A 24,691-nucleotide genomic window follows, 5' to 3' on the forward strand; every position below is an offset into this window, starting at 1 on the left:
GCTTGGGAATTTCTGTGATTCTTACTGGCAGTTGATATGGTGTACATGGACTTCAGTAAAGCCTTTGATAAGATTCCACATGGTAGGCTATTGGAGAAAATACAGAGGCATGGGATTGAAGGTGATTTAGCAGTTTGGATTAGAAACTGGCTTTCTGTAAGAGGCGACAGTGGCATAGGTGGATGAATTAGTAAGTTTGCAGATGACACTAAAAGACAATGGAGTAGTGGACAATGTGGAAGAATGTTGCATGTTGATGGGGTCTTGATGAACTGCAGAATTGGGCTGAGAGGTGGCAAATGGAGTTCAATGCAGCTAAATGTGAGACGATGCACTTTGGGAAGAATAACAGGAAGGCAGAGTACTGGGTCAATGGAAAGATTTGTGGTGTGGATGTGCAGAGGGACCTTGGAGTCGTCCATGTACATAGATCCCTGAAAGTTGCCACCCAGGTTGATAGTGCTGTTAAGAAGACATACGGTGTGTTAGGTTTTATTGGGAGAGGGAATATCATGCTGTAACTATACAAAATGCTAGTGCGGCCACACTTGGAATATAGTGTATAGTTCTGGTTGCCCCATTACAGGAAGGATGTGGAAGCATTGGGAAAGGTGCAGAGGAGATTTGCCAGGATGTTGCCTGGTCTGGAGGGAATGTCTTATGAGGAAAGGCTGAGAGACTTGAGTCTGTTTTCATTGGAAAGAAGAAGGCTAAGAGGGGATTTGATAGAGCCATACAAGATGATCAGAGGATTATATAGGGTGGACCATGAGAGTCTTTTTTCCTAGGATGATGACATTGGCTTGTATGAGGGGGGCATAGCTACAAATTGAGGGGTGATAGACTTAAGACAGATGTTCTTTACTCAAAGAGTGGTAAGGGCGTGGAATGCCCTGCCTGCCAATGTAGTTAAGTCAGCCGCATTAGGGAGATTTAAACAAGACTTGGATAAGCACATGGATGATGCTGGGATAGTGTTGGGGAATGGGCTTAGATTAGTTCACAGGTCGGTGCAAAACTGAGGGCTGAAGGGCCTGTTCTGCGCTGAATTGTCCTATGTTCTATGAAGCTTTGTCTTAGCTCAGAAAGTCAATTGGGAAGCTGCAACAGTGACCAAATGTGCAACATTTGGTTTGAAAAAAGGATTTGAGGAGAAAGCTTCTCATTCAGAGGGTGACAAGGATCTGAAGTGCGTTGGAGCCAGAAACTCTCATCACATTTAAAAATTGATTGGGTAGACACTTGAGGGATTGTAGTGCACAGACGAAGAGCTGGAATGTGATGGGTTTTGAACCTATGTCCCCAAAGCATTAGCCTGGATCTCTGGCTGTCTTATCCAGTGACGTAAACTACTACAGTGCTTCCATGTTTCTAAATCTACCTGAGTTAAACATAAACATGGAACAAACATTTCCAGCCCGCACAAGAGCAGGAAAAGGCCGCTTACTCAGTGCCTTTGAGTCTTTCCCCCTATTCAATAAGATCATGGCTGACCTGCAACTTGATTCTATCGCAATCCTCTGTTTTCCAGCCCTTCGTATACCTCGTGAAGCAAAGAGAAATCTCTCAGTTTTGATAATTTCAATAGATAGCTGGCCTCACCTTTTTAGGAGATAATTCCTGATTGTGACTCCCAATTTACATGAAGTGCTTAATCACTGTGGACTTTTGTATTAAAAACTGCATCCAATCTACTGTTAAGTATCTTTTACATTAACCTTTGGCAAGTGAAGAGTTAATTGAAATAAAACAAAGAACTGCGGATGCTAGAAATCTGAAACAAAAATCAAAGTTGCTGGAGAAACTTAACAAGTCCAGCAGCACATGTGGAGAGAGAAACCGAATAAATGTTTGAAATCCAGTTCCCCTTCAGAACTGGAGCAATTTCAGTTTTTGTTAAAGTTAACTGAATTGTGTTCCACTGGAAATTACTGCAAGCATTGAAAAGATTAGGTGTAACTGAGGATATCAAGCCTCAAGTTTAGAGTTCAGAAGAATGAGCGAAGATCTAATGGAAGTATATAAAATGCTAAAGGGGGTTGACAAAGTAGATGTAGAGCAGATGTTTCCTTTTTTTTAGACAATGTAGAATGTTTTAGGATAAGGGATGGCAGATATAAAACAGAGGTGAGGAAAAGTTATTTCTCTCAAATTTAAGAAGGAGATAGACTTTTAATTAGAGTCATATAGCTCAGTCCATTATGTCTATGCCGAGCAACAAATGCCATAAACTACGTTAATTAGTAATTGATTAAAAGGCAATGGAGAGTAGGCAGGTTATAGGGAAAGGACAGGGACTTAGACATGAGGAATGTTGGATCAGCCACAATGGCTCAGCAGGTTTGAAGGGGTGAATTGCCTACTCATGATCATGGTTTTTGTTATTATGTTCTTACATTTTAGGTTTACTTGGGTAATGACCTTAGAATTCACTGCAATGGTGAGATGGGATCAAACATCGGTTATGTATTAACGCCTCACTTTGCTCAGGAACTGATTAGAATCAGAAATGGATGAACCCAATAACTGGGCTACGGATTTGTCAGTGGGCATTTTATTTAAATAAGGAGGCAATGGCCTAGTGGTATTATCACTAGATTATTAATCTAGAGATCCAGCTAATGTTCTGGGGACTTGCGTTCAAATCTCACCATGGCAGATGATGGAATTTGAATTCAATAAAAATCTGGAATTAAGACTCCAATGATGATTGTGAAACTGTTGTTGATTGTCAGAAGAAAAAATCCAAATGTCCTTTCAGGAAGGAAATTGTTGTCTCTACCTGGTCTGGTTTATATGTGACGCCAGACACACAGCGATTGGTTGACTCTAAACTGCCCTCTTGGTAACTAGAGATGGGCAACAAATGCCAGCCTAGCTAGTGACGCCCTCAGTCCCTGAATTTTTTTAGATTAGATTAGATTCCCTACAGTGTGGAAACAGGCCCTTCAGCCCAACATGTCCACACCGACCCTCCGAAGAGTAACCCACCCAAACCCCTTTTCCCCTCTGACTAATGCACCTAACACTATAGGCAATTTAGCATAGCCAATTCACCTAACCTGCACATCTTTGGACTGTGGGAGAAAACCAGAGCACATGGAGGAAACCCACGCAAACACGGGGAGAATGTGCAAACTGCACACAGACAGTTGCCCAAGGTTAGAATTGAACCTGGGACCCTGGTGCTGTGAGGCAGCAGTGCTAACCACTGAGCCACCGTGCCGATTAATTTAAAAACCATGAAAGTGACCTCTGCATTTTTGTCGAGAAAATGTCAGTAGCATTAGTCTTAAAAAGATTCCTGAAATAAAACAACAAACTGTGAATGCTGGAAGTCAGAAACAAAAACAAAAAAAATTGCTTAAGGAACATATCAGTGGAGAGAAGATCCTGGTTTAAATTACAGCAGCATCCCCTGATCTCAGCTTCCCTTCAAACAGAGATCAATATAATTTTTTTTGCATAACAAACCATTAAGCTGGTATTAGTTTAATGGGTTGATTGGCGTAGTGCTGTATGATTCTCTTCCTGATTTCTACACTACTATATTTTCAAACCATTGTTTGTTTTCAACTATAAAAATGAAAGATAAATATTGAATTATCTATGCTGATAAAATCACACAAAGTGAACTGTTTATACCTTGATAATGAATATTTAGAATGAAAACATTGATTCTCTTTGGCATCAAACATGTGTTAACAGTTGTGAGGGAGGTAGCGGTTCAGACTCAAATGTACTCTCCCTTTCCCTGCTATCATTTGTCGGGTTCTCTTTATGCCCAATCTTCCTTCAACCTTACCTTTGCCCTCACCTTCCCTCACTTCCTCTTCTCCCTTTCCCTCACTACACCCCAAAGGATATAACCTTTCCTCCCATTCCGTCATGCTCTTTCATCCCAACCCATCACTTCACTACTCTGTCATCTCTCCCTTCTCACCCTCTCCTTTCACCTCTATGCCCCTTCGCCGTGCCCCATCTCTCTATCTCTCTCTCTTTCTCTCTGTATCCTGCATGCTGTCCCCCCACACCATCCTCCTCACCCCAAGCCCACCCTCTATGATCCCCTACCATGGGGCAATAACTTTGGGTCTTCACCGTATCCATGCCAGCCATGATTTAAAAGGTCACCTCTCAAACTCTGCTGCTGCTGCTCCCAATTTCTATGGTATTCAAGTATTAAACATGACTACAACCCTCTAATCAATGTAAAGGTGAATGTGTGAACAGATCTCAGGGTTCATATTTGGTGGATCTTTAATTTCAAGGTCAAAAAGCATCTTTCACAGTTTGGTCAGACTTCATATATTTATCTTCTTCTGTTGCTTAATGAAAACAAATTATTTGAGTTTAAACAGAATCATCAGGACACAGTGTTTTCTTGACAAAATGACACAGAAGTGTTTGGCTCATTTTTAGATGCTTCCAGTAAAATAGAGTGTGGACAAGCAAATTGCTTGTTCTCTGCGCATCCATGCTGAAATGCCTATTGCCTATGTTAGTACTTCATAGAATCAAAGAATCATAAAATCTCTACAATACGGGAAGAGGTCATTCGGCCCATTGAGTCTGCACCAACCCTCTGAAGAGCATTTCACCCAGCCCGAGCTTCCTACTCTGTCCGCAAAACTCTGCATTTCCCATGGCTACCCACCCAGCCTGCACAACTTTGGACACTGCGGACAATTTAGTGGTGCCAGTCCATCTAACCTGCAAGTCTTTGGACTATGGGAGGAAACTGGACCACCCGGTAGAAACCTATGCAGACATGGGGAGTATCTGCAAACTCCAAACAGTCACCAAAGGCTGGAATTGAACCTGGTTTGTAGGCTCTAGAGATAGCAATGTCAACCATTGAGTCACCTAGTCTTTCGTCTCTGTGAGCCAAAGGGCTCTGAACAGATGATACATAAACTGTGACTTGGCTGTCTTCTGGGTGAGCATTAAAAAAAATGTACAATGAAGGAATGCAGTGAGATTGTTTGGTGTCCTGGTCAACATTACTGCTTCAACAGAATCTATTTTGAAAAATTCTGCACATGTTTTTCACAGTTTGCTGGGTACAAAATGACTGTGGTCCATCTAAAATGCTTTAACATGTTTTTGGGGAATATTGTCGTTTCTGATTTTGGTTGCCAAGGTGTACTTGTCCCTAATTCACCTGACTCACCACTCAGCCTGTTTCTAATTGCTGAGTACTGCCATTGCAAATTCATCGCTAATCTTGTTAGCACATACTAACATTGAAAGATAACCCTTAACTCTGTTTTACATCAGCTGAAGAAACTATTATCAATTGGATCACAATTCTGTTTCAAAACCTTGTAGTGTCTCATCTTTTCCATAAAAGAGTTCCCTCCCCAACACAGCACAACAAAGAATTGTTGCTTGGGAATGGTTAAATGTGGTAACATTCCTGATTTTCAGATCTGCCCTGACTATTCTTCAAAATCCCAAACCAAATGCTTGAAACAACACAATTGCAGGTCTATAAGGTTTAATTATGGCAATTTGAAAAGTTCTGTGACAGATTGGGAAATAGAAATCAGGTGTGTACCCTGTGGCTAAATCAAGACCAGTTGTAACACTTAATGACCTCTATATAAGCAACAAAATGCTTCACTTCAGTTCCAACAGTCAGCAATAGATTAATTTCAAGATGAAGTAAAAATAGTGCAGGGCACTGAGTATCTGTGTTGCAAACCCAATCTCTGATGACTTCTCCTCTATAACCTCTCCACCACACTAAGTCTTCTCCTTTATGATGCTCCTTAATCCAATCCTATAAAGCTTTTGGACATTTTACCTGTAACCTTATGGCTTGGTGTGAAATTGTTAGAAAAATCTCTCCTGAAAACACTGTGAGATGTTTTACTTCATTAACATAAATGCAAGCGTTGTTTGCTGACGGTCATCTACACTCTTAGAAATCTGCACTATCAAATATAAATAAGCTGGAGATGATTGTAATATTGTCTGACTGCTCTCGGCTGTGGGCCTGCGCTGTGTCAGCTGGGCAATCTGGTTAAATAATCTATTTACTAAACTCCTAAAGCAGGACATTACTAATCCTATTATTAGCTTTCTTGTTTTTTTTCCCTAATTCTATGGAAGTTGTCTTCCTGCAGAGTGCAGGTGTTCTATTAAAGAATTGGCCCAGCCGAGCCTCAGGCCTAATCTCCATGGCAATGTACAAAAGAAATTGCATTCCAACAGCACCTGTCTTGCTGCCTGGAGTAAAAGATGCTATGTAGAAAATGTCACGGGTTGAACCACTAGAGTAAGAGTGTTTTTTTAAACCAGAAACTCCATGCTTGGACGTTTCTTTCTGCACCAGATAGTGTTTGAAATTTATCGGCTGTTAACAAATCCAGACACTGATTTGGTTATTAAGCCAGTGATGTTCTAATCGCTTTGACTAGAAAGTGTTCTTTAAAAATATCTTAAAATAAAGCTCACATATCTTGGAATAGGGCAGTAAGGGTTCATTTGTGTTTTTCTTTATTATTTATTCATGTTTGTAGGCATCACTGGCTTTGCCAGCATTTTTGACCAACTGTAATTCCCTCAAGAGGATGGTGTGCCTACTTATTGAATTGCTGGAGTCCTTCGGGTGTAAGTACACCCACAGTGCTGTTAGGGTGGGAGTTCCAGGATTTTAACCCAATAATAGTGAAGGAGTGCAGAGATCATTCAAAAAGGACTTGAATTTTTTTAGAAAAAAGAAGCTTATGGTGTTCATCTGACAATGTTGAAATTGTAATCATCTAATAGAAACCTTGTTGAAGGCCATTGATCCCATTATCTGAGATGTCATTCCAGTGCAGAACTGAGGGAGTGCCACACTGTCAGAAATACTATCCTCACATGAAATGTTATATCTAAGACACTCAGGTGGATTGGAAAAATAAACAAATGGATGCTCCTTGGTGTGCTTACTAATATCTATATCTCAAATACCATCACCAAAACAAATTATCGGGGTTTTTATCACATTCTGTTTGTGGGAGTTTGCTATCCAAACGTTGGCTGCCACATTTCCAACACTACACCATTACTGAAAAGGAAGTACTTTATAAACTAAATCATTTGGGGACGAAAGCCAAAAAAAGAAGTTATTCAATCTCTTTCTCACACTCCTTGGCTTCCTTCTCTCCATATGTCCTGCCATTAAATGCATTTTAGGTTAATTTACTCCACTTTTTTCCCATCCCTGCTGTCAAATGTTTTTCACCTTGAACTGCTTCAGGTTGTTGTGTTATGAGTGTAGTAGCCTTGGAGTGAGCTTTGCCCATACTTTGGAATGCACATAGATTTCAGTTTGGCTCCCTTCAATTTATAATATGGAGATGCCGCTGTTGGACTGGGGTGTACAAAGTTAAAAATCACACAACACCAGGTTATAGTCCAATAGATTTAATTAGAAGCACTAGCTTTCAGAGCGCTGCTCCTCTGAAAGCTAGTGCGTCCAATTAAACCTGTTGGACTATACCCTGGTATTGTGTGATTTTTAACTTCAGTTTATAAATAAGTGTTGGTCTTTGATACTGATGCTCCCTCTGCCTCCCATTATCCTTCAAACCCTCTTTCTTTCCAGGTCAAGTGTTTTTTTTTTGTTTTGGACATGTCTGAAGGATTGGAATTTTAATCCAACTGCATTTTGATGAAAGTGGAATGGGTATCTCTCTAGTTGCTGTGACATTTCAAGCTGTCTTGCACCCTGGCCCAGTCTTGGTTATGTTTCAAGTTTTACATACCCTGCTATCCTCCTTGGGTATTGCAATCACCTGACTCTTCACCCTCTGTATCCTACACCTGGCATTAAGACCCTTTGTATCATTCTTCATTGCTGGTTTACCTCCAGTTTGTTGTCTCGAAGTGTCACTTCTCCCTATGGTAACCTGGTTGTGTAACAAAGCAAACCAGAGCCTCCATGTCACTTCTCTAGAAAAATATTTATTTGCTTACAAATTGTCATATACATCATGTGCTTGACTCGGTTAGACTTGGTTCAGCAATATACAGCAGTTAATGATGGGCCAGGTGGTGATGAGTGCCTATCACTGGTCTGTTCCCTTGTGCTGTTGGGGAATGGCAATGGTTATAATGAGGTGTGACTGGCACTACACCATTATCCATGAACTCCACGTACTGAAACCACTCATAGTCTGGCCATGTAAGTCATACGTTGATGCTTGTGGATAGCTGTCTGAATAACAAAGGTGGCAGTAGTGATATTTACAGCGATGCTTTGCTTGGATGGTTTTATTTCTTCCTTTGGTTGGGGTTTCACAGGGACTGTATGGGAAGACTGGATTTGGTGAGTATAGCCAGATTGAAGTTTACAGAATGGGGGGGAAATCTTGAAAGAGATTGATCAGGCTTCATATGTGCTGGGTTGCTTGAGAGAGATTGAAATTGGTCTGCCTCAATAATACTATGTGCAATTCCACTCTTGGTAGAAAAGGATTTGTTGATCGAAGCAGGGAAGTTCTGTGGCTGTAATCAGGCTTTGGAAATCCATGTTAATCCCTGTGAATGAAAGGTCACAAAGCTATAGGAATGTTACCTTGGTGATCTTGGATTAATGGCACTCCGCTTTGCAGAGCGAGGCATTCAGGAGTATCAGACAAGATCTTTCCCTCGTCTAGGTAAGGTTTGATCTCTTCTACATCACAAGGGTGTAAATCTCCTACTTGAGCAGAATTTTTCTTAAGTCTTTTCCGGCAATAGAGTGTGATCACAACCGCCAACAGTAAGACCAGGAGCATACCTGTGGTTACTAGCCAGATCATTTTGGTCAAGTTGCTACCCTCTATCTGTTTGAACTGAGGTAATTGCGTTATTGGCAATGTCTGCACAACTGTGCAAGGCTCTTCTTTTGTGCTGACCTCCCCCAGAGCTCCAACACAGATCTGATATGTTGAGTTCGGCCGAAGGCTTGGAATCTTGTATGTTGACAGTGATATTGGGATGTTGAGTGACACTGGCCTGGGGTCAAGTCCTGACCAGTTCTTATATGTCACCCGGAGCCCCTTATAGTAAACTGGGGAGAGTTTGAAACCCTCTAGGTTTAATGTTACTGAAGTGCTGGTTATTTGACTAATGTTTACATTGCTTTTCTGAGAGGTCTGGAGATCAAGAATACCATTTGCTGCCTCACAGAGTGGTCCTTGGAACCCAGCATGGCACATGCAACTGTGTCGCCCATGCCTATCTAGCTGGCAAATGCCTCCATTGAGGCATTCTGTAAAGAGGCAGAGATGTCCCTTTGCGCTGAGTTGTCGATCTATTTCGGTGATGGCTCCAAGTGTGACTTCACCATTGAAGGGCATTGATTGTACAGGAAGGTGTGTTGCTTTGGGACCCACTGTTACTTTCTTGGTTGTGGTTGGTGATGATTCTGTGGTGCTTGTTGCACCGATGGACGGGATCGTAGTAGGACATCCAAAGTTACTGTTTGTCAACGTGTTGAGTAGTTTACCAGCATTGACCAGAGGGAAGTGGCAACGTGTTTCCTCCTGCCTCTGGAGGAGGGCATTATTCTCCTGTATCCATTGGACAAACCAGCTGATTTGGCAGACGCAGTTATAGGGGTTTTCAGCTGCTGTGAGGCTCCTTAAGTTGGGGAAAAGGTCCAAAAAACCCTCAGGAATGGTCGTAAGGCTCAACCCACTGATGTCCAGTTTCTGAAGGTTCCTAATCTGCTTGAAGTCTTCATCCTTCAAGTGTGAGATCTTATTGTTTCCCTGAACACTCAGAACGGTCAGTTCACTGATGTGCTGGAATATAGCTGACACAGTCACCAGCTGATTTTCTGACAGATCCAGCTCCTGAAGATTCTTCATGTTTTTAAATATGTCTTCATTTATCGTACTGAGGCCAAGTCCAGCCAGCTTTAAAGATTCAATCTCGGGTGCTTGGATGTTTCTGAGCTCTGTGTCTGGGATGTTATTTCTGCTGAGGTCCAATAGGAGGAGTGTGGGAAGTTGTAAAGGAGGAAGATGATGGAGAAGATTATCTTGCAGTTTGAGCTCGACCAGCTTTGTTAATGTGTCGAAAGCTGCTGGGTGGATTGTCTTGATCTTGTTTTGCTGCAGGTACAATCGTTCCAGTTCCTGCAATCCCATAAAGGTGTCATTATTGATTTCAGTTATCTGATTGGATGACAGGTCCAGGTTAGAAAGCACACTTAGTGATTGGAAGATCTCCTGAGGCAGCCTGGTAATTTTATTGTGTGACAGGTGCAGGAGCTTCAGTTCCTGAAGTCCTGCAAAATCTTCCTTGTGTAAGGTGGAAATGGAGTTCTCAAAAGCATAGATACTGGAGGTGCCAGGAGGGATGTGTTCGGGAATGGCAGACAGTCCCCTTTTGATGCACCACAGCATTCCCGGGGCGTTACACTTGCATTCTGTTGGGCAGCAGAGCACTGACAGCAGTTCTGACAGGAGTACAAGTATGGTCAGCCAAGGCAGACAGGGCAAAGAGGTCCTCCTCATGGTATATTGAGCTCTGTGGGGGCAAAAGGAATGAGTCATTATGAGTCTTCTAAAGATTTTGTGGAAGCAACCCTGAGTATAACCATTAGTGGAGGCTGAACAAAATCTAAGATAATATAGGAGGGAGGTGGTGTCTGTGGGTTAGCAGAGGGGAATGAATGGTGCAGGGAAAGAAGAGGACATCCCAAGGGAAGAGAATAAGAGGCTGAGAGGAGGGAGAATTAATTTTGTTTTTGTTCCCCTACTCATGGAATGTGGGCATCACTGGATAATCCAACATGTGTTGCCCATCCCTAAAGGGCAGTTAAGAGTCAATCAAATTGCTGTGGGTCTGGAGTTAGGTGTAAGTCAGATCAGATAAAGATAGCAGTTTCCTTCCCTAAAGGTCATTAGTGAACCAAATGGTTTATTTAAGTGAGACAACAGTGGTTTCATGGTCATCATTAGATTTCTAATTCCAAATTTTTAATGAACTCAAATTCCACCATCTGCCAGTGGGACTTGAACACAGGTCTCCAGAACAATATCTGGGCCTCTGGATTACTTGTTTAGTGCCAATACCACTAGGTCCATTGCTTCCCATAATTGTGCAGTGTGCATTGAGCAGGGAGGAGAGATACTCTTAATTTCACAGGGTGACTTTAGAAACAGAGTGTGGATAGTACCAGGTTCGCAGGTGTGAGGCCTCACTGGCTTCATGCTTCAGTGTGAGGAGTAGAATAGCCTGTGTGTTTTGAGGAGGAGTAATGGGCTTTGCATCTTAGGGAGGGGTAAATGGAGAATGGATTGTGTTTCATTTAGTGCAGACCTAATGTTGAAATTACCACATCCTGCCCTATAAACTTGGTTTTGGATCAGAAGCAACTCCTAAATGATACAATTAACAAAATAAAGTACTGTAAAATTGAGCAGGACATTAACCAATTTAAAACACCACAAATAATATTTCTGATCCCAAAGTTTTAAAATTCTGTCAGAAATGTTGCTCCTTTGATCCTGTTACTTATTCAGCAGTTGAGGGAAGGGCTCAGCCTGAGAAAAGGGTGATGGGCATTATAGCAAGTCAGGATGTTGTGATAATGAAGTCATTGACTTTCCTCAAAGTCTTCAAGGGGTGCCTATTCCCATATTCTTGCCCATTAAGGAGAGGCTGTGTTCCAGTCCCCTACTATAGCAAAGCAGGAGAGGTCTGTGCTGCCAGAAACTGTCTTTGTGAAGTGGAATTAGAGATTGGACAACATTCTCTCACTCCATAGGGAATGAGTATTTTTAGAAATTTTGACTCATTCCACACTATTTCCAGACCACATTAGGGGACTGCTGGGGAAGAGGAATGTTCAGTAACAGATTGAATTAATAAAAAAGACATAAAATACATTTCTTTGTGTCCTCTCTATTTGGAGCACAGGCAGATCTAGCAGCACCACTGTCAAAATTAGAACAAGCAGTTACAAACAATACTCTCTAATACCGCCTCTTCCTCCCTGTCGCCCACACCTCACCTTCTCCCCTTCCTCACTTCACGTCGACACACTTGCTCCCTCTCTTTCTACCAAACTGCTGGCAGTGACTATATATAGAATGCCTCATACCAGATTTACAGTCTGTCTCCCAGCAGAATAAGCTGCTGTCTCTGTGAATTTCAGTTTAGTCTTGAAGTCAGCAATGGAATTGGATATATTAATACATTTGTTAGACTTGAAAAATTATCTGAGTGATTAGCTTGTGGAGAGTGCTCCCGTGTGAAAGGCTGGAGCTGTTTGCAAGTTTTGTTAGTGAATAAGGAGGAGTAGGGGCTGAGAGTACAGCCATTTTGTAAGGACTGTGTCTCATTATTTTTCTGTATTTTTGATTTTTGGACTTAAATGGGCAAAGAGCAGTTTTAAAAACCAAGGATTGTTGGAGGATTGTTGCACTTTTTGAAAACCATTTGAAGTGGTGTTTACACAACTGGTGTGTTCAAGTTGTAGTGGGAATTTTGCAGACGAGCTGAAGCCAAGGGTTGAATGCAAATAGTTTTTCAACTGACAACAAGCAGCTGATTGATCTGTGGATTAATGACCAGTTATTGATGATAAAGTCTATTTGATTGGTGCCCAAGTTAGCTAAACATAGAAAATAGGAATAGGATTAGGCCATTTGGCCTTTCAAGCCTGTTCCACCATTCAGATGATCATGGCTGAACGTTCAGCTCTGTATCTAGTCCCCACTTTCTCCCCATACCCTTTGATCCCCTCAGCACTAAGAACAATATCTAAGTCTTGAAAACATTCAATGCTTTGACCTTAACCACTTCTGTGGCAGAGAATTTCATACGCTCAGTTTTCTAACATAAAAGTCCAGCTAGTTCACTTATATCCTTTTACGATAATTGACAACTGTTTCAGTGCACAACCCCAGTAAAACATAGCAGTATATAAGTAAGAAGCTATATGTGATGGGAGTGAACACTCAGATCACAAACTTCCTACACCAGGCCTTCAATCAGTTTGCTGATCAGAATTTGAACTTAGCTTCTTGTTATGAGCCAATTGAGAGCTGTACTGAGACCACTGAACAAAGACAGTGATTTTTAATACCAATAGAAGTAGGCTGGGTTTGATTTCTGAGTCAATGGCTAGTGTTGACTTCAATTTTACCTGCCGTCCATTATTGTAGTGCTTTTTGTTTAGCTTCATCAATATATCAAAATATATTTCTGTATAATCCTATCTTTCTGCAAATTATGACTTTAGGAAAGCATATAAATTTTCAGCATGTTGTATTTATGACAGTAACTTTCATTTCTGTGGAACTCTTAATACAGTAAAACGTTTTCAGGTATTTCTCAGGATCAAACAAAATTTCTCTCAGAGCCATATTAGATGTGAGGGCAGATGACCACAATTTTGGCCATATGGGGAGATTTTTAAGGAGTATCTTAAAGGTGGAGAGAAAAGCAGAGAAGTTTAGGAACATTCTAGTGCCCAAGCAACTGAAGGAATGGCTAGCAAGTATGGAGCTATTCAATCCATAGATGCTCCAACCAAAGTTGGAGCTGCATGGAGAATGTGGAGGATTGTGGAGATGAAGGAAGCTGCCATTCTCCAAGCCCTTTGCTCTGTTGAATTCAAATTCAAATCTGTCATGATGGGATTTGTATCCAAGTCCCCAAAGCAATACCTGGTCTCTGATTTTAATAGTCTAGCAATAATACCACTAGACCATCACCTCCCCTTAATAAGTTTCCCCTCAATCAGCTATGAGTAGCCAGCTCAGCTTCCAATCAGCAGTGTAAGGAATTGGGAGTCCACACTAAGGTGACCAGTTAGCTCCAGCACAGGATGTTAGATCGTCCTTCCACCTGTTAAGGAGGTGGTGCTCTGAAGATATCAGATCAAATAAAACAGCCAAGGAGTTCAGCTGATGCCAAGCATAATCCTTTCCTGAATAATCTTTCATAGTGGTATGAAAAGTCCTTTTCCTCTGATAATTTCTGGTGTGCGTCTGCTGAAAGCTGGGCTGATAGTCTGCTTTGTCTAAGCTGGAGTTGGATAGTTACCTTGATATGGACATTGCTGTGTTCTCATACTGCTGATTGGAAGCTGTCCTGGCTGCTCACCGACAACGGAGCAGAATCTTATGAAGGAGAGGCAATGGCCTAGTGGCATTGCAAAACTATCAATCCAGAGACTGGGTAATGTTATGGATACCTGGGCTCAAATCCTGCTATGGCAGATGGAATTTCAATTCAATAAAAATTTAGAATTAAGACTCTAATGATAAACATGAACCTGTTGTTGATTTTTCGAAAAAAATCCAGCAGGTTCTCTTTAGAGAAGGAAACTGGCATCCTTACCTGGTCTAGCATACATGTGACTCCAGACACTCAGCAGTGTAGTTAACACAACTGCCCTCTGGGCAGTTAGGGATGGGCATTAAATGTTGTTCAAGTCAGTGATGCCCATATCCTGTAAATGTATTTAACAAAATCTGAAGGCAATGTGTTGTTGTCTGTAGTCTGGTTTTATGTCCTGACATGTTAGAAAAACTACACGCAGACATTGAGCCAACTGTACTTCCATCCCATTAACTGAACGGGATTCTGACTTTGAATCTGAGACTATCCTTGTTGATTGTGGGCTTGGTTCTCTGATCCCCATTTGCTGTAAGTTTCATTCTCTTCATGTGTTGATTGTTGGAAGTTAGGAGATTGGGCTTGCTTAACTCTGATTAATTATAAACCAGGCATAGGTTCCATTTGGGGAATGGATAAACCTCAAATTTAAAGCTGCGCCTTAAAATAGGACTCACTCAGCCCCTGTACCCTATTGGGGAGGGGCAGGACCCTGTACCTTCCTCAGGGAAGAAGACATTTGAAGGAACTATCCATTTCCTTAAGAATGTGGTGAATATTTGAGGAGTTGGATGGTTTTGAGGGAGACAGTAATGATCGTGATTGCCTTGGGTTTGGGACAGTTCAGGCATAGGGGTTAGTAGAAGAGAATTTGTGCGAGAACAAAACTTGTATTGGTGGGGGAAGACTTGGGAGAGGAGTCTGGGTCAGTGCAGCAAAGTGCTGGAGGAGTAGGAGTGGGGCTTAATGATGCTCATTGTCTATCAGGGACAGGCAGCTGTAGGGTACTGAACTGTGTTGAATGTGATCTGGTGGTAGGATAGGAAGTTCTACAGTAAGTAGGAATGAAGATGGATGAATTATATGGGTATGCTGAAGTTACCAGAGGCGGTTATTGCAGATATAAGCAACAATGGATTATAGAGGAAATTGGCAGTGTTTCAGAGATTAGGATTGAAGGGAGATGATGAGATGGGGATGTTACCTGGGGGTTTAATGATGGTTTAGTAATGGCCTTTTCTTTCCAGTTAGTTGTCTCCTGTTATACATTGCACAGTCATGAGTGCAATATTTTTGCATGATTCATTTATCCTCGATGGGAATTGTGTATGATGCTGACATAGCACCGTGGATATGGGTCTCCAGGGGCCTGAGGAATTTGTAGCCTGACAGTAGGATCTTCCAGTTATGCTCCCTCAATGTGCTTCCCCTTTCCAAAAATAATATGTGTACTGTATCTCAGGGTACGATAACATTGCCACAGCCTCTGGCTTATTTTTCAAGGGAACATTTCAAGATGTTCACTGTAATATGAGACGCAACTTTTCGGTGTGTTAGCGTAGGGAGGACTCAGCTAAGCTGTGGAGACCTTCCTGCTTCAAAACTGGCAACTCCTGTGTGAAAGGAAGTGGGGTAATGAAAACTTGCTTTGTGCAGATCAGTCTGGAACTGTACATGGTACAGTGTGGGCCATGAATATAACACAAAACCGTGGAACATTTAAGTCTCAAAGACCATTCCGCTTGTTACTCCTGCGCTGATGTTTATGCTCCCACTTCAGCATTCTCCCAACCTACTTCATCTAACTCCTTCTGCATATCCTTTTTTTCCCGAGCTTCCTCACGTACTTATTTCCTTAAATGCAACAATTACTTGAGAAATAAAATAAAATTACAAATCCTGAGATCAAAACAAACTTGTGTAAAGTAGACATCACTGAAAGAACAGAGCCAGGTACTCGTCCCAGCCAGATGTGCTTTTGAACTGCAGGAGTTGGCATGGTGATAATATTACTTGATTTCATATGAGGCCTAGACTAATGAGGAGATGTGAATTCACATTTTACCATAGCAACTAGTGGAATTTAGGAACATATCAATGACAGTGTGACCTAATTTTATATACTTATCTTTGGCCTGCATCTCTCATTGCCTTGGCTTAGCAAAAAATTAACTATCTCAGATTTAAAATTAACAACAGATCTGGCATTAACTTCTACTTATGGAAGAGAGTTCCAAACCTCTATCATCATTTGTGTGAAGAAATGATTTCTAGCATCTCTGCTGAAAGGTCTGAACCTAACTTTTAGACAATGCCTCATAGTTCTAGAATCTCCAACCAGCGAAAATAGTTTATCTTTAACTACCCTGTTCTTTCCTGTTAATATCTTGAAGACTTCGATCAGACTACCTCAACGTTCTAAGTTCTTGAGAAAACAGATCTAATTTGTATAATCTCCCCATATAACTTAACCCCCTAAGTCCAGATATCATTCTTGCAAATCAATGTTGTACACTGTCCACGACCGGTATATCCTTCATGAGATATGGTGTCCAGATCTGCTCTCAGTACTCCAAGAGGAGTCTAACCAGGGTTTTGTATGACTGCAGCATAAATTCTGAATCCCCCCTTGTATTCCAGTCCTCTAGATATAAAGGCCAGCTTTCAATTAGCTTTCTTGAGCTTACTTTCTGCTCCTTATTAGATTTAAACTAACTTAATGATACTTATGACAAGCTGGTAGATTTTTAAAGAAAATTTCATCAAGTTCACTAATGTTCTTAAGGGAAGGAAATCTGGTCTTACCAGGTCTGGTCTGCATGTTACTCCAGATGCACAGCAAAGTGGTTGATTCTTAACTGCCCTCAGAAGTGGTCTAGCAAGCTAATTAGTTGCATCAAGCCACTACAAAAAATAAAACTCGACCTTTTACTTAGCATTGCCCAAGGCAGTAGAAATGACAAGCGCATACCCTGCAATTCAACTATTCAAAGTCATCCTTTGTCATATCTGAGGACCTTTTCCAAAATTGAGACCCCCATCTAACAGTCTAGTAAAGCAAGAGACTTTATACTCGCAGAATCATACATGGTAGATGGTGTCCCACATATCATCTTCATTGTCCTTAGGTCATGTCCCTATGCAGGAAAGGTGGTATTATTCAGAGGGATTGGCACTAGATTCTCAACATTGGATCAGGACCCCAGGAAGTCAGTGTAGATAAGGAGATCTCCTGCAGTTTATCACCCGTTGTTCTCCCTCAGTTGATGAAACATATTCAGCATGTGAAACATCAGTTGGGTAAAACATTGAGGAAGACAAAGACAGAATGTGCTCTGGATGGGGAACTTCAATGGTCTATCATCAGCAATGTCTTAATAGAACCAATAATGACCTGAGTCTTGGAGATCATATGTGCCAGACTAGGTCTGTGACATGTAGGAGAGGAACTGACATGTGGTAGGAGAACTAATGGAGAGGGAAAAATCTATTGGGCTTCTTGTAGCTGTTGTATTTGGTTTCTGGTCAACAATAATACTCAGAATGGTAGTAATGAGGTATTCTGTGATGGCATTGCTACTGAATGTTATAGGGAAAAGATGGTTAGATTCTCTATTCTTAGAGATGGTCATAGCCTGGCCCTCCTGAGGTGTGAATATTGCCTGCCACTTACTAGTCCAAGCTTGGAAATTGTGATCTTGCTGCATGTGAACAATGCTTCAGTGTCTAAGAAGTGATAATTGATGATGTGCAGTCATCAGCAAAAATCCCATTCTGACTTTATGATGAAGGGAAGTTAATTGGTGAAGCAGGTGAGGGTAGTGTGCCAAGGACATTCTATCAAGGAACTCCTGTAACAATTTTCATCGGATTGAGGTGATTGACTCCAGTAATCTCACACTACACTATACCTAGCACCCTGCCTAAAGTACAGTGCTCAGAATTCGAAACTGTATTTCAGATGGTTTACCATAAATTATTTGCTTTTGCACTCAATACTAAGGAATCTGTATTCTTCTTTGTGCAATGTACACAGTGCTGTAGCTGAATTATATGTCTGGTCTCAGTACTGTGTAATGTGGCTAAACCCCAGGGTTTTAGTTCTGGTTTAATGGTCAATGAAATGTATGAGGTGAGCTGATGGGCGAGTGTGGGGTTTTGCTGAATATAAGTCAGAGGGAGCAGGTTGGATATCCACCAAAGCAGTTGTCTGTTTTCCAAAATCTGGCAGAGTTGGTTCCCAAATGCCTTTCATAATGTTTGTCCAACTCCACTTTATAAGAGGAAGTTTGTTTTTCTGTCTTGCTGGCTACCCATCAGGCTCTAATAAACCTCAATAGCAATGACAAAGGACAATTCCTGACATAGCATTTATTTCACTGAAAGTTTGTCCTGTACATCGATTTGTGCAGATCATTCTGGAACTGCACTGATACAGTGTGGGCCATGAATATAACACAGAACCGTGGAACATTTATGTCTCAAAGACCATTCCGCTTGTTACTCCTGCGCTGATGTTTATGCTCCCCTTCAGCATTCTCCCAACCTACTTCATCTAACTCCTTCTGCATATCCTTTTTTCCCGAGCTTCCTCACGTACTTATTTCCTTAAATGCAGCAATTACTTGAGAAATAAAATAAAATTACAAATCCTGAGATAAAAACAAACTTGTGTAAAGTAGACATCACTGAAAGAACAGAGCCTGGGTATTGAATGTAGATTTCTCCAGCTTACTCATTTCTCCTCCCCCCCCCCCCCCCCCCCACCTTATCTCAGTCCCAACCCTCGGATTCAGCACCGCCCTCTTGACCTGCAATCTTCTTCCCGACCTCTCCACCCCCACCCCCCTCTTCGGCCTATCACCCTCACCCTTACCTCCTTCCACCTATCGTATTCCCGGCGCCCCTCCCCCAAATTCCCTCCCCTCTACCTTTTATCTCAGCCCGCTTGGCACACCAGCCTCATTCCTGAAGAAGGGCTTATGCCCGAACGTCAGTCCTGCTCCTCGGATGCTGCCTGGCCTGCTGTGTTTTTCCAGCACCACATTTTTTCAACTCTGGTACTCCAGCATCTGCAGTCCTCACTTTCTCCTACTTTTAGACATGGCATGATTCAGCTGTAATTAAATAACTGACCAATCTTCTACTTTAGTAATGTAGGTTAAGGATGGGCCAAGACACAAAGAAGGGTTCCCTTGTTCTTTAAAATGGTGCTGTGATATCTTCTACATGTTCAATTTTTTTGAATCAGTCAGAACCAGCACTGGGGGGTTTATAAAGAGTAAATCATGCTTGAATGAATATTTTGAAGAGGTGAGTAAAATAGCAGATGAGAGAATGGCTATGAATGCTACTTATATGGACTTCCAGGAAGCATTTACTCAAGTCCGTCATAGTTAAACATAAGAAATCAGAGCAGGAGCAGCGTCATATGCCCCCTCCCTCTCAACTTGCTCACCTTTTCAATTGGAATAGACTGATCCCTGACCTCACCTATGCTTTCCCATATCCCTTGATTCCCTTTGATCAGAAATATATCAGTTTCTGACTTGAATGCACACAACAACATTTCTCTCGGATACAGAATTTCACAGGTTCACAACCTTTTGAGTGAAGGTATTTCTTCACATCTCAGTCCTAAATAGCTGAACTTTTATCCTGAGACTGTGTCCTATTTGTTGTTGACACTCCAATCAAGGGAAATAGCCTATTACTGTCTATCTGTTGAGCCCTCCCAAAACTTTAATGTTGCTGTACCATTTCCTCTCATTCTTATAAGTTTCCAGGAATATAGGTAAATCTATGCAACCTTTTCTCAGAAAAGTAACTCTTCCACACCAAGAATCAATCTAGCTCTTGGTTAAACGTCCACCTCATGGAACTGAAGGAAAATTATTAACCTGGTTAGAAACTCAGCAGAATGCAAGGAGAGATGATGCTGGGAACATGTGCTAACTGAGAAGATTTGATGAGTAGTGTCTCAGAGTATCTATATTTGGGTCTAAACTGTTCATCATTTATTACTGACTTAGATGATCAGTTAGAAACCTGCATATTCAACTTTGCTAATGACTCAAAGGTAGTCAGCCTTGTAAGCAACATAGATCAAAACATAAAATTGCTGCAATATTAGATTAGTGAATGAATAAAACAATGGCAAATGGATTTCAGTGTAGCTGAAAGTGAGATAATCCAATCTAAAAAAGGATAGAACAGGATATTTTTTAAATGCTGAAAAGTAAGAAACAATCGAGAGACAGAGATATATGCGATAAGATCATTAAAATGTCACGTACAGGTATGGAACTAATCAAAATGTCTTGGAACACTGGCCTTTGCATTTAGAGGAGTAGAACAGAATGGGATAGAAGCCATGTTTCAGCCATATAAAGCATTGATCAAACAATACCTCAAATACTGAGAGTAGTTCTGGGCAATACAACTTAAGGATATATTGATTTTGGATGGATTGCAATGTAGATTTAGCAGAATGATAACCTAGATGCCTGAGGGTTAAATTACACAAAGATATTGCACAAACAAGGAGTTTAGAAGGTTAAGGGCTAATCTAACTGAAGTTCAAGATATTAAGGTGAACAAGTTGGGTAGATAGAAAACAAACACATGCTAGAAAAACTCAGCAGGTCTGGTAGCATCTGTGGAGAGAAAAACAAAGTTCATGTTTCAAGTCCAGTGATCCTTCAAAAGAGAGAGCAGACAGAGCCTCTGCCTGATTAGCATTTCCTCGGTAGTGTATTACTGGTGTCAACCTGGATTTTGTGCTCCAATTTCTGAAGTGGTTCTTGAGGCCTCAGTCTTCTGACTCAGATAAAAATGCTGATAACTGAGTCATGGAGAACCCTTTCCAGATTAACTACCCCAATATCGCTCTGATTCCTCCATGTTTCATTCTATACTTGTTGTTTTCTTATACTTTTAAACAATACTGAGCAATTCTGTGTTAATTCCTTTCTGATAACTTCCTTATAAGTGGAACAAGGCCCAATTCATTTCCTATTATGACACTCAACCCTCTGTGTTTAAGAAAGTTATTGCACTAACTGGAAATCTTGGCTGCCATACAAGAGCTCAATTCTTAGTATAGCTCTGCCTTTGAACAATGTTTTGTTTCAACTGAGAGTATTGAAGGCTGAGGCTGAGTAGGGAATTTTATCTCCAACTTTCTAACCATAGCAACCAAACCCTTTTTGCTACACTTCTCATTTTGTTAACATGGCATTGATGGAGAGGTGCTACTGAGTGATAGTGTGAAGTTGAATTAATATCAATGGAAATATAATCTATAACAGTGTGAAATTATTGAGTGACAACCTGAGGGCATTGCATTAACATTTTTTAGAAATACTGTTGGTAATAAGGGTGCCAGGCAGAGGATGGGAGATAATGTCCTCTGCATAAGAATTCTGACACCACTGCCCTCAGTGAGGATCAATCCTGGGAGTAGTTAGATGAATGAGCATGTTCTGAGGCAGCAGTGGGGTGTTAGTTGACGTATCTGACATTCTCCATTTGGGCAGCTCCAGTCTGAATGTATCTTGACCCTCATGAAGCATTAAGTTGGGGTCAAATCCACAGACAAAATCTATCTGAAAACCTTAAGATGTGAGTAAAAAGCAAGTCATGTTGAGCTCTTCACTTTTTAATTAAAGGCCAGTGGTTGCTGAAAGCTTGTTTACTTTTCTCTTTGTCAATCCTCTTGTTTAAAGATTGGCCTTTGCTGCTGCTTGACTCCAGGAATGAGCACCACCCCTGCATACCATCCCGAGGTAATGAGAATGCAATAATAAATTCCACTCTCTCTCCAGCAGCTACAGAAACAGTATCCCTAGTTTATTTTAAAACAAACCACATACACCACGTTCACTAGCCACTGCCAAGAAAAATCTGCACAGCACCAACACCATAATTAGAAATCATTAATTTCACTACCTGTACTGATGAAACATAGGGTCCCCTTACAGACCTTGTGTCTTGGGGAGTTCAAAGTGAAGGTCTCCTCTTGCCCTGACTCTGGGGGGAATGGGAGTCTCCTCTTTTTAGTCCTCTGTCCAGGAAATAAGGGTCTTCTACTATTTTGTCTCTGTGGAAATTAAGTCTGTTTTGCACTGTATCTGAAGGAATGAAGGCTTCCTGTTTCCCTTCCTTTTCAGATTACCTTCGTGACTTTCTGTGGCCTAGTAACTCATTTGTTTAATTACAAAATTCCCGTAATTCGTCATAATATGGTTCAGTCTACATCTGAAACAGTTTTATTATTGCACCTGACTTTTGTTCTGCCGTTTGTACAGAGCAGTAAGTACACACCTTTACCTGAAAAGTCCCGCGTTTCAATGGAACAACTGAAAGCAAGTTCAGCTGGTAATTCAGGCTCATCCTGTTCCTTTACCAGCTGTGTTAATTTGCTAGTGTGGTTAATAATTTAACTTTTACACTACAAGGAAGAAACTTCAGTCCCAAACCGAGAAACCCTAACTCTGCTGAATAAGCTGGATCTCTGTGCTGTTACTGAGTAACCCTTAACCCACTGAATAAACTGTAGCTATATGTATGACCCTTCCCCTGCTGAATAAATGGCAATTATGTGTCGTTACATAGGTAGTAATCCCTGTTGTGATGAATGGACAGTAGCTCCTGTTAATAATAGTACGTTTGATGTCATTGTCTCCGGTCCCCACCACAAAGTCCAGTTTTCTTCAGTAATTTCATCTGAATGTCCATCTCTGTAACATCTCTTGTTTCCAATCCTGCCTGACACATCTAATGAAACCCTTGTCCAGTTCTCAGCATTTCAAAGTTCAAATAATCCAATACTCAAAACATAAATTTCAAATTCTCAACCTTGTACTCAAATCCCTACATGGCCTTGCCCCTCCCTATCTCTGTACAGTTTTCCAGCCCTTACATCCTATGTATCTCATTATGGTCTTTTATGAATCATTCATCCCTTGAGCCTATCGTTGGTGGCTATGCTTAGTCCCTAAGCTCTGAAAATTCTGCACGTAAAACTCTCCAGTCTTTACCTCTGCCATTTCCTTTAAGATCTCCTGAAAACACACCTTTCTCATCAATCTTTAATGACCATATCCTCTTCCTTGGTGCTCTGACCATGTTGAGATTCTCGGTATTCATACTACATTAGTGCAAGTTGCAATGAATAAAGAGTGACTTCAGTTATACAGTAAATACCTCTTAACCTCCTGAATAAACCATATGTATTGTTATGAAAGAAATGTACTCTGCAGAGTGGAGTAACTCTGTACTGAAATAATTTGTGCAGTACTGGTTTCAAATTCACTCACTAAAACTCTTATTTTGAAATTGTTAAACTTTTTCATGAGCTTTAGGTCTTTGACTGGTTTTCTGTTTGAGCTTATACCAACTCAGTTTGTTGATGCAGTGCTTGAATAACTGTACCAAAACATTTGGGGGTTATTGCTTTCAAATGAATGTGTACAGCTGATCAGAGAGCAGAAAGAAACCAGTTGCAAACCTCAGGAATAATATTTGTGCACTATTTTGTCGAGATTTTGCTTAGTTCATTGACCCGAGCTGAGAGAGAGAAAGAGAGACAGAATCCAGAGCTGGGTGACTTTGTATTAGACACAAAATCAGTCTTACCTTGTTTGCTGCATGCAGCGAGGAAAGGCAAGCTTGTTGTGGTGACTTGAAGAGTGTTGGGTCTCTTCTCCGGCTAGCAGGATATATCAGTGCAAATATGGATTGGATGGTCACAGAGATAAACTGAAGGAGTCAGGAGGGAACGAACAGCATCTCACTGTTCCCCTGCTCTGCTACACTTCTTCATGGGATCTGGCAAAAAAAGCAACACTAATGAACGCAATCTGTGCTTCTCACAGAAAGGAGGAGTACAGGAGGGGAGGGAACTGTAATCGCCACTCCCCCCCCGACTGGAGAGGCATGAGCAGGAGCCTCATTAACCCTGTGAGTGCTGCCTAGATGACTTGAGTAAATATTATGTCTTGTACTACTTAGGAGATGTTGACAGATATGAGGAAATATTTTTGGACTGTTGTGTTCCCCTCAATCTGGTATAATACAACTTAAATTGAACAGCTAATGTTTAAGTTCATAATTGTTGAAAGAACCTGTATACAGGTTATAATGACTGCAACTATTCAACATTACACATCACTTAATCCGCAGGTAAGCTTGTAATTTACTTAATTACAAGTAACCTGTGAGAGTTCCAGATTAATGATTCCATGGTTCGTTTAACAGGTCTCTAAAATGTAATATTCCTAGTCAAATCTCGCAAATAAAATCTCCAATTTTCTTAACATTTCCATACAGTCCCATTTTAAGCAGTCCATTGCTCACATTTTGTCTTCATTATGTAAAGTGTTTCAGGTTAAGATGTTGAAGAACCTTTTGCTTCAATGAAGCGCATTGTCTAACTTGGAGTTGATAGCAATGTTAAGCATTTTATCCACTTTATTTTATTCATTTGTGGGGCCCGGGTATTGCTGGTTGGCCAGAATTTATTGTTCATTCCTAATTGCCCTCGAGAAGGTGGTGGTGAGCTACCTTGAAC

At 41.1% G+C, this 24,691-nt stretch overlaps 2 protein-coding genes across 3 annotated transcripts in view; one reads left to right on the forward strand and one right to left on the reverse strand.

Annotated features, from left to right (window-relative positions):
- Positions 1 to 24,691, forward strand: part of coro7 (coronin 7) — a 168,978-nt gene that overhangs the window by 68,244 nt on the left and 76,043 nt on the right. The gene's annotated exons all lie outside the window — the stretch shown is intronic.
- LOC140464527 (vasorin-like) lies at positions 7,940 to 23,999 on the reverse strand. The gene is made up of 2 exons (XM_072559698.1): positions 23,758 to 23,999; positions 7,940 to 10,515 (listed from the first exon to the last, which is right to left on the reverse strand). The coding sequence occupies exons 1-2, from the start codon at positions 23,769 to 23,771 to the stop codon at positions 8,550 to 8,552; spliced, it is 1,980 nt and encodes a 659-aa protein (XP_072415799.1). The 5' UTR covers positions 23,772 to 23,999; the 3' UTR covers positions 7,940 to 8,549.

The sequence above is a fragment of the Chiloscyllium punctatum genome, chromosome 40 (assembly GCF_047496795.1).
Source record: "Chiloscyllium punctatum isolate Juve2018m chromosome 40, sChiPun1.3, whole genome shotgun sequence".
Classification (NCBI taxonomy): domain Eukaryota; kingdom Metazoa; phylum Chordata; class Chondrichthyes; order Orectolobiformes; family Hemiscylliidae; genus Chiloscyllium; species Chiloscyllium punctatum.